At 43.1% G+C, this 13,852-nt stretch overlaps 2 protein-coding genes across 2 annotated transcripts in view; one reads left to right on the top strand and one right to left on the bottom strand.

The window, feature by feature from the left end:
* The window catches only part of TMC2 (transmembrane channel like 2), a 36,042-nt gene extending 28,337 nt beyond the window's left edge, over window positions 1-7,705 (bottom strand). The window contains exons 1-2 of the mRNA XM_074538387.1: window positions 7,612-7,705; window positions 1,570-1,617 (exon numbers count right to left, since the gene is read on the bottom strand). Coding sequence (XP_074394488.1) covers window positions 1,570-1,617; window positions 7,612-7,705 — 142 coding nt within the window. The remainder of the gene's footprint in view (window positions 1-1,569; window positions 1,618-7,611) is intronic.
* MYRIP (myosin VIIA and Rab interacting protein) overlaps window positions 1-13,852 on the top strand; it is a 353,883-nt gene that overhangs the window by 36,869 nt on the left and 303,162 nt on the right. The gene's annotated exons all lie outside the window — the stretch shown is intronic.

The following is a 13,852-nucleotide window of genomic DNA, read 5'->3' on the forward strand; positions in this document are numbered from 1 at the left end:
ATGTCCTTGAAAGATGTTTACTTTTCAAGGCTGGGAATGGAGTTCTTCTATTTATAGAGAGAAAAGGCACAGCACAGGCAGTATCTGGTTTTCTTTCTCTCTCTCAGTTTTCTTTTATATTGGATGGTCTCTATTCAGAGAAGAAAAAACCAGACAGTCTCCAAGGCACATTTCCTTCTTACTGGCATTGCAAGCTAAAAACCTCCTCTTTCCAGAAGTCAGAAATGCTTCCAGCTTAAAGTATTGAAGTAGAGCATGATTTAATTGCAGAATTTTATGGGAAGGGGGAAAAATTTTTCAAAAGTCCCCAAGTGTCTCCATCTCTTTCACTACCAAGCCCATTAAAATTAATAGTAAGTTTTCCAGAGTATTCTGGCTTATTTTCCAAAATTTCTGTCTGATGAAAGTAAAGAGTTGGAGATATTTTAATAGAAGAAGGAAATTGTGATGGAATGGGATCCAGAATGTAAAATGAGGAGCCTAAAAGGTGAGAAAAATAGAAGCAAAAAAAATAAAAAATGAGTATTTGCATTTTTGGTTTGGTGAAAATCTAGAAATTAATGACAAGCAAATAGTTTCTGGGTTTTAGTGGTAAAAAATTAGTAGGCAGTGGTTGTCACATTTGACACTGGGAATGAGAAGGAGCTTCCAATTAATTTCTCAGGAGGCATCATGCAGGTTTCAGTTACTATGTAATGGTCCATCTAAACTGAATTTTGATCAATCATATAGATCAAAGGACCACCTGCTCTTTTTGGGAAAATGTTCATTTTGGACAGCTGATGATATAGGGGATTTTTTATTTGCAATCTCTCAAGTATTAGGCTAATTATGAAGCATTAATTTGTAACCTTTATCTTACTGCCTCTTTTGCCTACATGGAAAAGACAGCTGTGATTTTTTTAATAAAATAACTTCTGGTAATTTGCTGTAGTATGAGAAAGTAAACTACTTTCTCATATTCTGTGAGTAATACAGACACAGTTGTGAACTGTTTTTGCAGTAACAGCTACATTTGTATCACCTTTCCAGTGCTGTTGTGGTCTTACCTCTTAGCTCTCTCACTTGAGATATACTATACCTGCAGAGTTAAAGGTGTTTTTAGTCCTGTCATGGGCTTTTCCTGGTTTCTCTCACAGCCATAAGTCTCCCTTCAATCCATTTTCATCATTATCGTCTTGCAGCCATGACTGATGAAGATCCCAGTGTGTTATGGTCTGAGCAAGCATTACGGGGGCAAGCAGGACCTCAGTGTAGCGCAAAGCAGCCCCAGCCCTGCACAGGGTGGTGCTTTACTGCAGTGCCTGATTTACTAGGGGCTGACTCCCAGGGGATGTGGGCTCTGACAGCCTCCAGCTCTGGGAACATGGATAAAACAGGACAGACTGCTTAAGAATGGCGCTTTAAATATCACTGTTATAAGTCAAACCTCAAGGGAAAAATCTGCTTACTTGCAAGAAGCTCATGAAAGAGTTTGTGTTGTAGAGCAAGTCATAAGTCAGAGAGAAACAGAAAAGGTATCACCTCTTGTATTTCAAACAGGACCACATTTGTTAATCTCTACATTACCTTCACTCTCTGTGTCAGTTTCCACTTCTCCATCAAACTCTATTCCGGCTGCAAAACAAAGAACGAGGAGTAATTGCATTTGTTACTGGAATTTACACGTGTGATGCTTGACACAGCTGACCCTTAAGTTCCAGCTGAGCTTGGCAGAATATCTCTCATTGATTATACATTATATTCCTTCCCTACAGAGATGCTCTTAATATTTACTTTAGTCTGGCAGACTGATGAAAGTCCCCTGCCCGAGCAACGTGAAATTGTATGGTCTTCGAGAGATACAAAATGGTGTGCTCAGGAAGCCCCGAGAGGTTTAGTCAAGTATTTGGCAGCATGCAAACTGAAATGATCTCACAGTGATACCAACCATCTTCCAGGATGACCTGCAGAGAGCTTTTCTTTTTCTTCCCCATGGCAGGCTCCCGTCTATAGCCCAGACACGGTGGCTGCTGCGCTGCACACACACCCCAGTCATACACAGCTCACTCCCTCTTCCAGTGCCCATGTGCTTGTCTCCTTGGCATTGCAGGCAGATGGGCACGTCCAGCCGTCAGTGACCTCTTGCTCATGAGCCATGAGGACAGGGAGGGGTGGGAGAAGCAGGGAGAACTGGGGCTCTGCCTCAGCCTACCCAAACACTTTCCCTTCTTCTCCCTTCTCCCTGTGAAAAAAGCACCTGTTGGCATTGCATTGCATTTCATTATTTATACATGAAGGAAAGCCCTTTGGTGGGCACTTGGTGGTGTCGTATGAAACACAGACACAAGTCACGTCTGGTTCTGACATAAGCATGTGGCTGGAGGCTTTCAAAGGATCAATTTTCTTAATGCCATATTCTTTACTGACCTGCGACAATCTGTGTAACCCCGTTAGTCATTCTCCTGCATCTTATTAAATCTCTCAGCCAGTGCCCCTTGGGACACAGCTGTGGGTCACCTTTTGTCCTCCATGTGTGTCCCTTGGAGGGGACTCATGAGCTAATAGATGCAGCAAAGAGTCAGGAGTCAGGATACCAGGATCTTTCTTTCCTTTGCTCTTCTATTCTGTGTGACCTTTGCATACTCATTCCACTTGCTGGTAAAATAGGATAGATTTTCCTTCTAGGTGCTCTGAGGCTTAATTAATTAATGTGAGACCCTCATTTGGAAGGTCCTTTAGAACCACAAAGTATTGTATTGCATTCTGCAGCTTGCAGTTTTTCAGTGGGCCAAGAATAGTTTTGTCTGAGTGACGTCTGGAGTAAAACCTGCCCTGTCTGCCTGAGCTGTAGCTTCCACAGAGAGCGCCCAAGGGTGCATTCCCAGTGTGGGGATTCTCTTGGTCTCCCAAAAGGAGAGCTTACCCTCACACCATCTATGAAACATACTGCAGACCCCTGGCTTGCACAGGCGTCTCTTGGGGACCTGGCACAATGGCTTTTTCCAAGGATTATCAGTGAGAGTGTTAATTCCTTCCTTTCCCTCCCAAAAGAGAGAACTGTTGCAGAGAGCAGCTTGGGGCTGTTGCCACCACTGGAATGTGCTGAAGACTCCTGCTGTGGATCAGGGGTAGTGACTGAGGGGATGCCAGTCTGAACCTCTCAATTGCTGCTTTTTCTCATTGCATTTGGGTCCAGGGGCACCTTTCAAGTACTTTAAATCCAATCCCATGGATTGTCTGATCTATGTTTGACTTTAGCTCAGCTCTCCTGAGCTTAATACATAATGTATGGTATAGGCCCATACATTATTAACAGCTCTAACCCTACAAGTTCATTGCACAGGGCATTTTCACTGTGTGTTCCCCACACCAGTAGGCTTGACTGGGTCTGAAGACAGTGACAGTGCCTTTTGAAGGTCTTCCCAGTGAATGAGTTTCACCTGTAACTCTATATGTTTATGTGGTTTGTTTCCAATGTGATTGCTAGGTCATTGAATTAATACTGCTCCAGGAAAAAAGGAAGAAATTCCCAACTGCTGGAGGCTGCTGGAACAGATCTTCTGCAGGATACTTCAGTTGCCTCAGTGCCAAGCATCTCTATCCCAAACAGAGGATGCAGGGGCCTTCTAGTTAAATAAAGACCAAGTTTCTGAAGAATCGTGTGGCAGGAGGCAAAAAGGCTGTGGATGCTCATCACACCCCCACCCTCCACCCCCAGGTAGTGTACTCACTGATAGCACTGCTTCTGCCTCATGGAATCACAGAATGGTTTGGGCAAGAACTGACCTTTAAAGGCCATCTATTCCAACTCCTCTGCAGCGAGCCAGGACATCTTCATGTCCCTTCTTTGGATGGGGCTATGAGCATGCGCTAGATTGCTCATAGCCCCATCCAAACTGACCTTGAATGTTTCCAGGGATAAGATATCCACGACCTCTCTTGGCAACCTGTGCCACTGTTTTACCACCTTCATTGTCAAAAATTTCTTTGTAACTAACCTAAATTGACCCTCTTTTAGTTTAAAACTATTACCCCTTGTCCTTTAATGGACCTTACCCCTTCTTTCCCACCAAGGCATGCTCAGATGCTTTTTGCATGCTCAAGGCCTGTTCATGTGGGCATCTCATAGGCAGACTTGAGCTTCCTAGTTTCCACTCCACCACAGAGTCAGTGATTCACCCATGATCTGCACTGGAGCTGGGACAGCTGCAAGCTCCAAAGCTGCTTGTGCCACTCAGCATGCCATAGGTACCAATCACATAAAGTATGTGATTTTGAAAAGTGATGGAGACTGTAAGTTCATTTTACTACCAAAATGTGTGGCCAGGTAATACTCCTGTCTGCTGCCCTGAGATGAAACATCTGCTCTTTGATTTTACTGTCTGCTCACAGCAGTGGGGGCAAGGTGTGGTGTTTGCACAGCAGCCACAGAGGCCCTGGGCACCTCTGGCCACATGGGGGGACAAGAGTGCCCTCACAGAGGGGGTGACAGCTGAGGGGTGCCAGCATATGGGACAGAGCAGGAACGGGGGCTGTTTCACATTGTTGTCATGAAGTAACAGGTCAGTATGGAGGAGCATATTTGCAATAAGCTCTGCTTGGCTGTTGCTTTGCTGCCCTGTACCTGCACTGCCAAAGGTCATAGGACTGGCCATGATAAAATTGTGCTGTTACAGGCAGGGTGGCAGAATTTCACTCTTGCATAGGTAGGGACCTTTATCTTTCACACTTCTGACTCTGTTGGTCTCCCTCTCATGGAGAGGAGGGAGTTGCATAGTGCCTGGCAATTATTTCCTAATGAAGAGTGTTATTAAAGTGTCTGCCCAAGAACTTACCCCTAAGGAGAAATCCCTACATTACCTTTCCAACTCAGCCTGTGGTGCAACAGACCCTTTGCATATGACAGGCTGCTCCCTTTGCCTTAGAGCCTCAAGAGAAATAAATAACCTCCTCCATTTGATGCTGTCTCACTCCTCTGGAAGTGATGGTCCCCCTGAGGCTGATGTGCAGCCACACAAGCATGATGAGAAACCTTGGAATCTTGATTCCTTGTGGTACGTGTCCTTGGGGGAAGATGTGGCAGACTTGCAGAACAACCATCATTTTTGGAGTAGGCCAGGCAGTGCTAGAGGCTGTAATGCAGAGGAAGGCTGGGCAGCACAGCCTGGGGAGGAGAGGAGTGGGGCTCAGTGCAACAAAGTGGTATCATGTAAGATGAGACCAAGAAAAAGTGCAAAATGCTAAAGGTTGTCTTGCCAGCCTTGTTTGCCTTGTTTTTTGGTAAGAGCAGAGAAATCTGTAATTTCCCCCCAGATTTAGGATTGCTGTGCCTCTGGGCTGGATTTGCCTGTGTGATAGTCTGCTTGCAGTTTGTGGACACTGAATAGCACTGGTGAAAAAACAAAGAGAAAGTTTAAAGGAAAAAAGATATTGCAGCATGGAATTATTCATGGAGAAAATCCTTATGGTGGGATATTCTACAAAATGCTGTGTGTGAAGTAAGAAAAGTGCACTTCATCCGTTTGACACTCATCTTTGATGGTAGAAGGTGCTCCATTAAAGGAAAAATATGCACAAAAATTTTACAATGAGACCCCAGCACAGCAGGCCTGAGAGGGCAGCAAAACAACTCATGGGCTGTGAGGGAGGTGGCACACGAGGACTTTCCATGTCTGTGTGTGTCCATCAGACAGGGGACAGACCCATGCAGGGCCCACCAGGACTTGCATAGGCATACAATGAATGGGGAGCTCATCAGCAGTGCTTCAGCACCAAGCACAGCACCATTCTCAGCACAGGAGCCTGATTTTCCTAAGAGGATCAAGTGTCTTGCAGGGCTTAGGATTTCTTAGGATTATAGATTGGGGGGAGGAGATTAATGGATGAGTCTTTTACCTCTTGAGTTATTCCACACAAGGTGTGAATAAGTAATGCACAGCCACAAATTCAACCATTACTTATGTAAATATCATGTGTATGGAATTTATGGAGTTGTGGCACAAATATTATTTACTGTGTTATTTAGTCTTTTTCTTCTCACACTGGTGATGACTAACACTATATAATTTGGCAGTTTTGAGTTTTAGCATAGGAGGACATTGGGTGTCTCACACACATCCAAGTGTTAAATAAAAAACAGTTGTGTTATGGAGAGAGGGTAACTGAATCCTGGAAGCACATACAACATACTTGTAAATGCTTAATGAGCTAGTGTTTCTCCCTTTCTTGCTTTCTGATTAACATAGGGCTTTAGCTAATTAATCCATGGATTACATTTATTCAATATTCATCTCATCTATAAGTAATCTTTAATTGAAAGGGTTTTCAAGCAATAATAATAATAATAACAGTAATAATAACACCTGACCTGTGTGTGCGTATTTTGATGAGGACCTAAAACTTGCGAATTGCTGCAGCCAGCTTTAACAATGTATCTGAGAGAGACATTTAAAAGTGAGAGACCAATTCCAAACACTTACTTGCTTCTGTTGAAGTGTTAAAGAAAACCAAATTTTTTAAAAAACCCAAACCAACCCATGTTTTCCAGGGTCTCTCAGGCATGCTTCCTAAACTGGATTCAGCTCCAACCTGACTTTTGACCATGTCTGAGTTCAACTTTGCAAAAACAAAGCCATGAAAATTCACCAGGGGCTACATGCTAACCTGAGCATCTATCTATGCAGAGCTCATCCTTGCCCTCACGTAATCTCTGCAATGCTGCAGTTTTATTCTGTGTTTTGGTACCAGGATCTGGAGTGCACTCTGACAGAGCAGCATGGAAATGCTCAGAAAGGAAGGACCCACCTGCAGCATTGACTGCAAACATGTGGAAAGAGAGTCTCAATATCTTAAAATAACCTGGGAAGGAAATTTCTCAGCTCTTTGCAGACTTTGAAACTAACCCTCTGGCTCCCATAGAGAATGGTAGGTCTGGACCGTGGCTGAAGGCAGTAAAATGATGCCAAATACATGCTCTGTGCTCTCTGTTTAGGGTGGGCATTAGTTACTTGTAAAGATGACAACGTCCTAAGGGAAGAAGTTGTGCAACATTAATCATGTGGTGTTGGGGATGCTCAAGTCAGTGCCTCGTTATCCTGGCCCATGAAAATGAGCTTTATCTGTGTAATCCCAACCGAGGGTTGGGAGCACAAGGTCCTCAGAGACATAACTATTGCTTTTTTATTACTTTCCTGTTGTTTCTTCATAACCTCAAGGCACAGCCAGGAGTGTGCTGTGAAGGAACACAGCAAGGTCTGTTAGCCATTACCCTCTCCTAGCTGAAGAACTGCCACAGAATGGTGGGATTCAGGTGCCAGGTTCTTCAGTTTAGGAAGAACTAAACCAAAACAGGGGGAGGATGTGCACTGGCAGGTCCTGGAGGTGGCCCAGCTCAGAGAGATATCTTGGAATGTCAGATCAGTCATAGGAAAGAGCCCCTCAGTCTTCCACAGTCTTCCACTGATTCTTGTCATGTAAGAACCAGTAAAGATTTTTTTTTCCGCAAATGTGCTCATATCACCCAACTGTATAAGATTAGAGCTCCCCCATTTGCAGCAGCCTTGTGGGAAACACTGGAGTTATTAAAAGCCCAGATTAATGCAGAACACAAGCCAATATCTGCCAGCTCACTGCCATCTTCACCTTCTCCATGTCTCAGGTTCACCACGTGCTTGGAGTCATCCTGGATCCAGGTGAGCTTGTCAGAGTTCTCCAAACACAACATGAAGGTGCTTAGCAGTGGTGCTGGACAGACAATGTGTGTTGCTGCTGTATCATCCCTCCTCACTGCTGACATTTTTGGGGACAGGCTTTGAGGAGAACAAGCTCTTGTTCTTCCAAAAAATGGAATGCATCGCAATCCTTTGAACCTGGCCCTGCACAAATAACTAAGTGGCATTGGAAAAACTGTGCTGATTTCTAACCAGATATAGACACCCCCTACCCATGCCCCACAATCCTTTTAGAGAATGGAGGCAACACAAGATATTTGCCAACGCATTACTCCATTTATGCAGAGTAAATGAAATCCAAAAATGAAGTTCTTGTGAAGTTTCCAAGGACAAGAAGAGAAAAGTATTAAAACAGCAGTCTTCTGGATTAATCTAAAGCATTAAACAAGTGAACACTCTCATGCAGGATTTAAATGGAGAATGATTATGTCATATAGGATTTATATGAGAAGACTTGTGGTTTAGAGAATATGTGTGTAAAACCAGAAGAGAGCTTTTTTTTTTTTGGCACAGATTCTGAAGTAGGAGGGTTTTTTTTGGAGGAACATTTTTGCTGGGCTCCTTTTCCACCTTTTACTCCTGCTCTTCTGGAGGAAAATTTCTGCAAGGTCTCTCCAACTTTGTAGGAGCTCCCTGAAAGGGCATAAACGAAGGTCACAGTGTGAGAAGATCAGAACACCCTTCACAGGAGTTGAGCCTTTTGTGTTGACTCCTGTCCAGCCCCTCCAGACACAGAGGAGCTGCTGCTGGATTTCCCCTCCTTTCTTCTGGGTCTGAGAGGATTTCTGTGGTGGGGGGAAAAAACTCACATTTTTTCTAGAACCTCTTTGCCTGAAAAGCAACTAATTTCTTTTCCTTTTTTTTAGAAATTAGAGAGAAAGCTGCCTGACAATCCAGTCATGGCAGGAGGATCTTGCATGCTTAAATCTCTTTCTAAAAGCTCCCAGAGAAGCTCTGCTTTCATTTGCATCAATGACCCTCTGCTGCTGCAAACTCTTAAAGCTTTAGTGGTTTCCATGAGGATTTGCCAAGTCACACCAGCAGTGGGTTTGTGCCAAATAGCCCTAGGGCTTCTGCTGGATCATAGGCTCAGAGATGCACAGGATTTTGAGGGGTGTCCACATAATGCTGTTTCAGAGTTGTATAGTCCCTGTGAATGTTACTGCTTGTGTCAGAGAAGTAGAGGTGACAGGGTGACTGGAAGTCAGAATTAGTATTTCTGTTTAAATTATATCAAGGCCCTGTACCTGGTTGATTTATATTGGATGAAAAAGTCCAAACCCAGAGGCTTTTGTGCCACTGTTAGAAAGATAAAGACATATTAATGAAACTTGTTGGATTAATTTTTTATTAGGTTTTCCAGATAAGTTTTTAAAAATAATAAATGGCAGCATCATGGTGGAGGACAGAAGTCACATGACATGAGAGGTAGGTGAGACAAAGAGGACGAATTTGTTTGAGCAAGGGGACTGCAATGATTTGGCATCCAAAGGGGTTCTTTTGGTACATTTATATCTTGCTATATACCTGCTTCCTCCTTTTCCTTGGTGTCAGTGTGGTGAACAGTTGTGATGAGCAGATGTGCCCACAAGGACTGAATCCCTCTCTGCCCCTGCAAAAGCCGGATTGCCTGTGTCACGCTCCCAGTGTATTCCCAGCTAGCTCAGCAGTGACATCTCGGGACTCCAGCTGGTGAGAGTGACCCCGAGATGCGTTAGAAAGTCTCTTTTCCCAGCCTGGTGCTCAAAGAAGGAGTCAGAGCTCTTCATTTCTCGGTCCCAAGGTTGTTTATTGTATCTTATCTATAAAATTCTTTCTCCTGTCCAGCCAACATCCGCTCAGCAAGACAGTCCAGGCACTCTGCCTGCTCCCGTGGCAGTGTTATCTTTTTATACTAAAAACCACGTGTACAATATTTGCAATTACTGTCCAACACCTGTCACCTATGTTAGACAGAGAGCTTCTACTCTAAACCAATCTAAAAGTGCCACCATCACAGCAGAAGATGGAGGCCAAGAAGAAACAGAAGGAGAAAGATAGGACACACCCAGATTCTTCCATCTTGCCCCCTAAACCCCCATTCTAAAAACCCCCAAAAATCTATTTTTCACCCTCTGATAAATTCACAATCATTCTACTTAAACTTTTGTGGCTTTTAATTCTTCATATAAGGTTGGTAATTGTTTTTTCCAAGGGCTAAATCAAAGGCACAGGGGTCTTGGGCTCTGTGCCAAGGTCTCTGAGCCCCCTGGGCAAGGGATCAGCCCTCCAGGGCAGCCAGAGGAATTTCCTGGGTTCTGACAGTGCCGTGCCAAAACCAAAATGAGTTTCAGCCCACGGATGGTTCCTGCACAAGGCAGGGAGAAGTGAGATGAGGTCCCAAGGGAAGGGAGCGCATTTCGGGGGGGGGAAGGAGTCCACCTTGTGCGGGATGGGCTGGAGAGCAGCAGGAGGAGCAGGAGCGGCGGCCCCGGGCTCTGGCTGGGGGATGCTGCAGCACAGGTGAGCGAGCCCTGGCTCTGGCTGGGGGATGCTGCAGCACAGGTGAGCGGGCCCACCGGGTGCAATGGCACCTCCCTCTCGTGGCAGCCCCTGGCACAGCAAATTCTCCTTCTCTGCTGCTTTACCGCCTCCTCCGGCAGAGGCAGCACGCTGGATAAACGAATGGGGCTCGCCCTGTGAGAAACAGGTATTTATTTTTTTTTTCCTAGCATGCTAACTAGCCCAAAGACTTCTTATATCAGCCTCATCTGTATTAACATCTAAAATTACCACCTTCTGCTCTCTTGGGCAGAATTGGAGTAGGCAGAAAAGAAGTAAAGAAAATGAGAGGGATTTGAGGGCTTAAACTTCCACTTATCCCAAATGGCTGTCATGCCAGGCCATTTACAATATTAATTTCATATTGCGTAAGTCATTAATAGAAGACTTTTAATATTCTATCTATTCTACATTTTTCTCTTTTTAATTTTTTTTTTCTTTGAAGTACTACTATTAAATGAAATTAATTTTTTCACCAAAAGAATAATAAAGTACTGGAATGTTCTTCCCAGGGAGGTGGTAGAATCACCATCTCTGGATGTGTTTAAAAAAAGACTGGACCTGGCACTTGGATTGGTGCTGTAGTCCAGTTGAGGTGTTAGGGCATAGGTTGGACTCGATGCTCTTAGAGGTCTCTTCCAATGTCATTATTCTGTGATCCTGAGATTCTGTGAAATACCTTGCCATTGAAGGATCTATTTTCTTTCTTTTTTTCTATTTTTAATAAGTTCATGTTCTTAACAAAGCAGGTATGGGGTTGGAATTCCCACTTTGTCAACAAAAGCAGATGAGAAAAATCTCTTAGGATTATTAACCTGAAGAGTTTTCAAAATCTTCATTTATCACAAATATCTTTAGCAAGAGCCCCAAACTAGTGGGGCAGGGGCTGGAAGAAAACAAACTTGTTATTTCCCAGCAGGGGGGTTTGATGAGGAATCCATCCCAGCTGAGCTCAGCAAGTCAGCCAGTCTGCACAGGAGGGCTGAGCCCGGGATCTGAGGTCAGTAATTCAGCACAAAAAGAGAAAATTATTTCGATATGGGGTTAAGGCTGTGCAAATGTGTGAGAAGTTAACTTACCTGACAGCAGCCCTGCCATGGAAATACTTTGTGCTAGGCATGGTTTCAGGAGCTTGGTTGGTCTGATGGCACACAAGGCCAGAAATTAAACCCTTTCGATTTTAGCTGTAAGTCTAGTGATGCTGGAAAGATCCATTTCAGAAGTACCTAAAGCCCTTGTTGAAGAAAAATTCTGGGCTGTCTCTCTAAACTATGCCAATTTGCTTTTATGATGTTTCATTTTTAAGTGTATTACTGATACACTTAGGTATCAAATTTTAAGGCAACAGGCCACAATGTCTTCAGAAACATCTTGATTCTCATTCATGGAGAAATATTCCTTAAATTCAGTGGAAACATTTGTTGTTTGGTCTCATGAACAAATTAAATTTCCAATAAATAGCAAAGGAAGAAAATCACCAACAAGTTACATGTTTTTTAAATGTTCATTATTTCCATGCTTATTATTAAAAATGATTGTGTATTATTAAATAATAACTAAGAAAAATATAGTTATAAAAGTCTGTCCTTTCCTAGCCTGGAGTATGTGGCAGATATAATTGGCTTATGAGGAGCTATTGTTTTTACCTGGGGTTTATTTAAACTCACTGAGTATCTGCTGGTGCATTTATTCCCTTTTGATGGTTTGTGATGAAGCTCCCTTTGTTTAGAGAAGTAAGAAGAGGGTGATTTGTTACTATTATTAATAATAGGTGTGTGTGCCTATATATTTGTGATCATGTGTTTTTGTGTGTGTTTATGTGCTGAAACTTCAGGCTATCATTAATAGAGTGTAGATAGTAATGAATATAATGGGTAATGTAAAACATATCTGCATGCCTCTCCTGCTGTGTGGCCATGGCTTCATGTTCATTTTCTTTTGAGCTTACAAATATATACATTTCCTTCACCTTCTGGAGGATTCAGGCTTTGAGTTGGGTAAATCAAGTGTTAAAACTAAAACTGAGCTGGTATGGATGAGGTTTCCAGTCTCACAATGAAACTGGATTTTTTGCAAAGCTTTAAAATAAATATTGAATGCAGGTGTGTGCAAACAACCTTTTCCACCATCTTTTCTGTGTTACCATTTGGGGCAATTCATGATCTTCTGGAAGCTGAAACAGGCTGGCTTTAGGCTGAAAAAAACAGTTTCTTAGGCAAACTCCTAAGAAATGTTTTGTTGTTCACTGGGCAGATCAACCTGAGTGTTATTGCTGAGCCAATGCTGATAAACTTGGCTCATGTGGTAGTGAAACAAGGGGAAATTTAGCCTGATGCTTTAAATTTTATAAAGCACATAGTCACTGGCTGAGTTTTTTGGGTGCTTCTCTGATCAGAGACTTTTATTACAGAATTTGTTAAATTACCCTTGAGTGAGATTAATATGAGGTGAACTACACTGCCATGAAGACCCAAACGAGAGGGTTTGAAAGATAGGTTATTTAAACAAGACAAAATCCTGCTGATTAAACTATTAATCTTGTGTGTGGAGTGCAGAATGGATTTTGGTTTTTGGTTTTGCTTTAACTGCATTGGCCTGGCTCCTGAGGCAATTTGTTAGCAAGTGCTCATTTCCAGTGTCACTACACAGTCATGCTTTTGCCTCAGCAACCTGCCTTCTGGTTTGTAGCTGCTTGCTGTGACTGCAGGACTCTTGTCAGAATCAGTATTAACTTGCTCTAGCCATTGAAGAGAGAGCTCAAACTGTACCTATCAAGACCAAATGGACAAAGTCCTAAGAAACCCAGTCTGAACTTCCCTTGGACCCTGTTTTGAGCAAGGGGTTGAACTTGAGACACCCTGAGGTGACCTTTCAGCCTGAACTATCTTACTTTAAAATATCATGCACTTGTGAGCTAATGGGAACTGTTCTGTAGGGCATGAAGGAAGGGCTGCTAATCTAAACTATATAATCTAAACCTTTACTTTGGGCCAGAGTTCTTAATCCCTCCTTTTCTTTGCAGAAAGGATGCTAGGGCTGTGTGACACGGAAATGCTGTCACACATCTGCTGCTTCCAGCCTGAAAGCTATTCCTGTTTCCCCAGAGCACCAGACTGTTTGTTTTCTTTTGCTTTATAGGAATTTCAAGAGTTTTCCCTAATCCTTGTGCTTTTATGAATATGAAAAAGATGTGGCAGGCCTTAATTTTGACCCGAAAAACTCAGAATCCTTCTGGGGTTTGCCTAAGACTCAAATTTTTATCCTGCTAAGTTATGCTAAAAGAATTTTCAGTCTGTGACAATTTAAGTTACCAAAGTACTGCTGCTCATATATGTTGCATTTCTATAGAGAAATATCAGCAAAAATTGCCCCAGGAGAAATACAGCTTTGTTCTTGCTTTGCCACAGGGAAAGTGAGCCTGCAGGGTGTTAAACTAGGAGCTCCAGAAGGTTAATGAATTCTTCAGCTTTGCTCTTCTAATTCCCAGACTTGTCCTTTACCCACATTTACTTGCAGGTTTTTTTGCACCTCACCTTTGTTTTCATGAACACGTGTTTCTCCTGCTAGAGATTTCTGAGTAGGACCAAATTCCCATTTTA

This window comes from Zonotrichia albicollis, chromosome 1 (assembly GCF_047830755.1).
Source record: "Zonotrichia albicollis isolate bZonAlb1 chromosome 1, bZonAlb1.hap1, whole genome shotgun sequence".
NCBI lineage: Eukaryota > Metazoa > Chordata > Aves > Passeriformes > Passerellidae > Zonotrichia > Zonotrichia albicollis.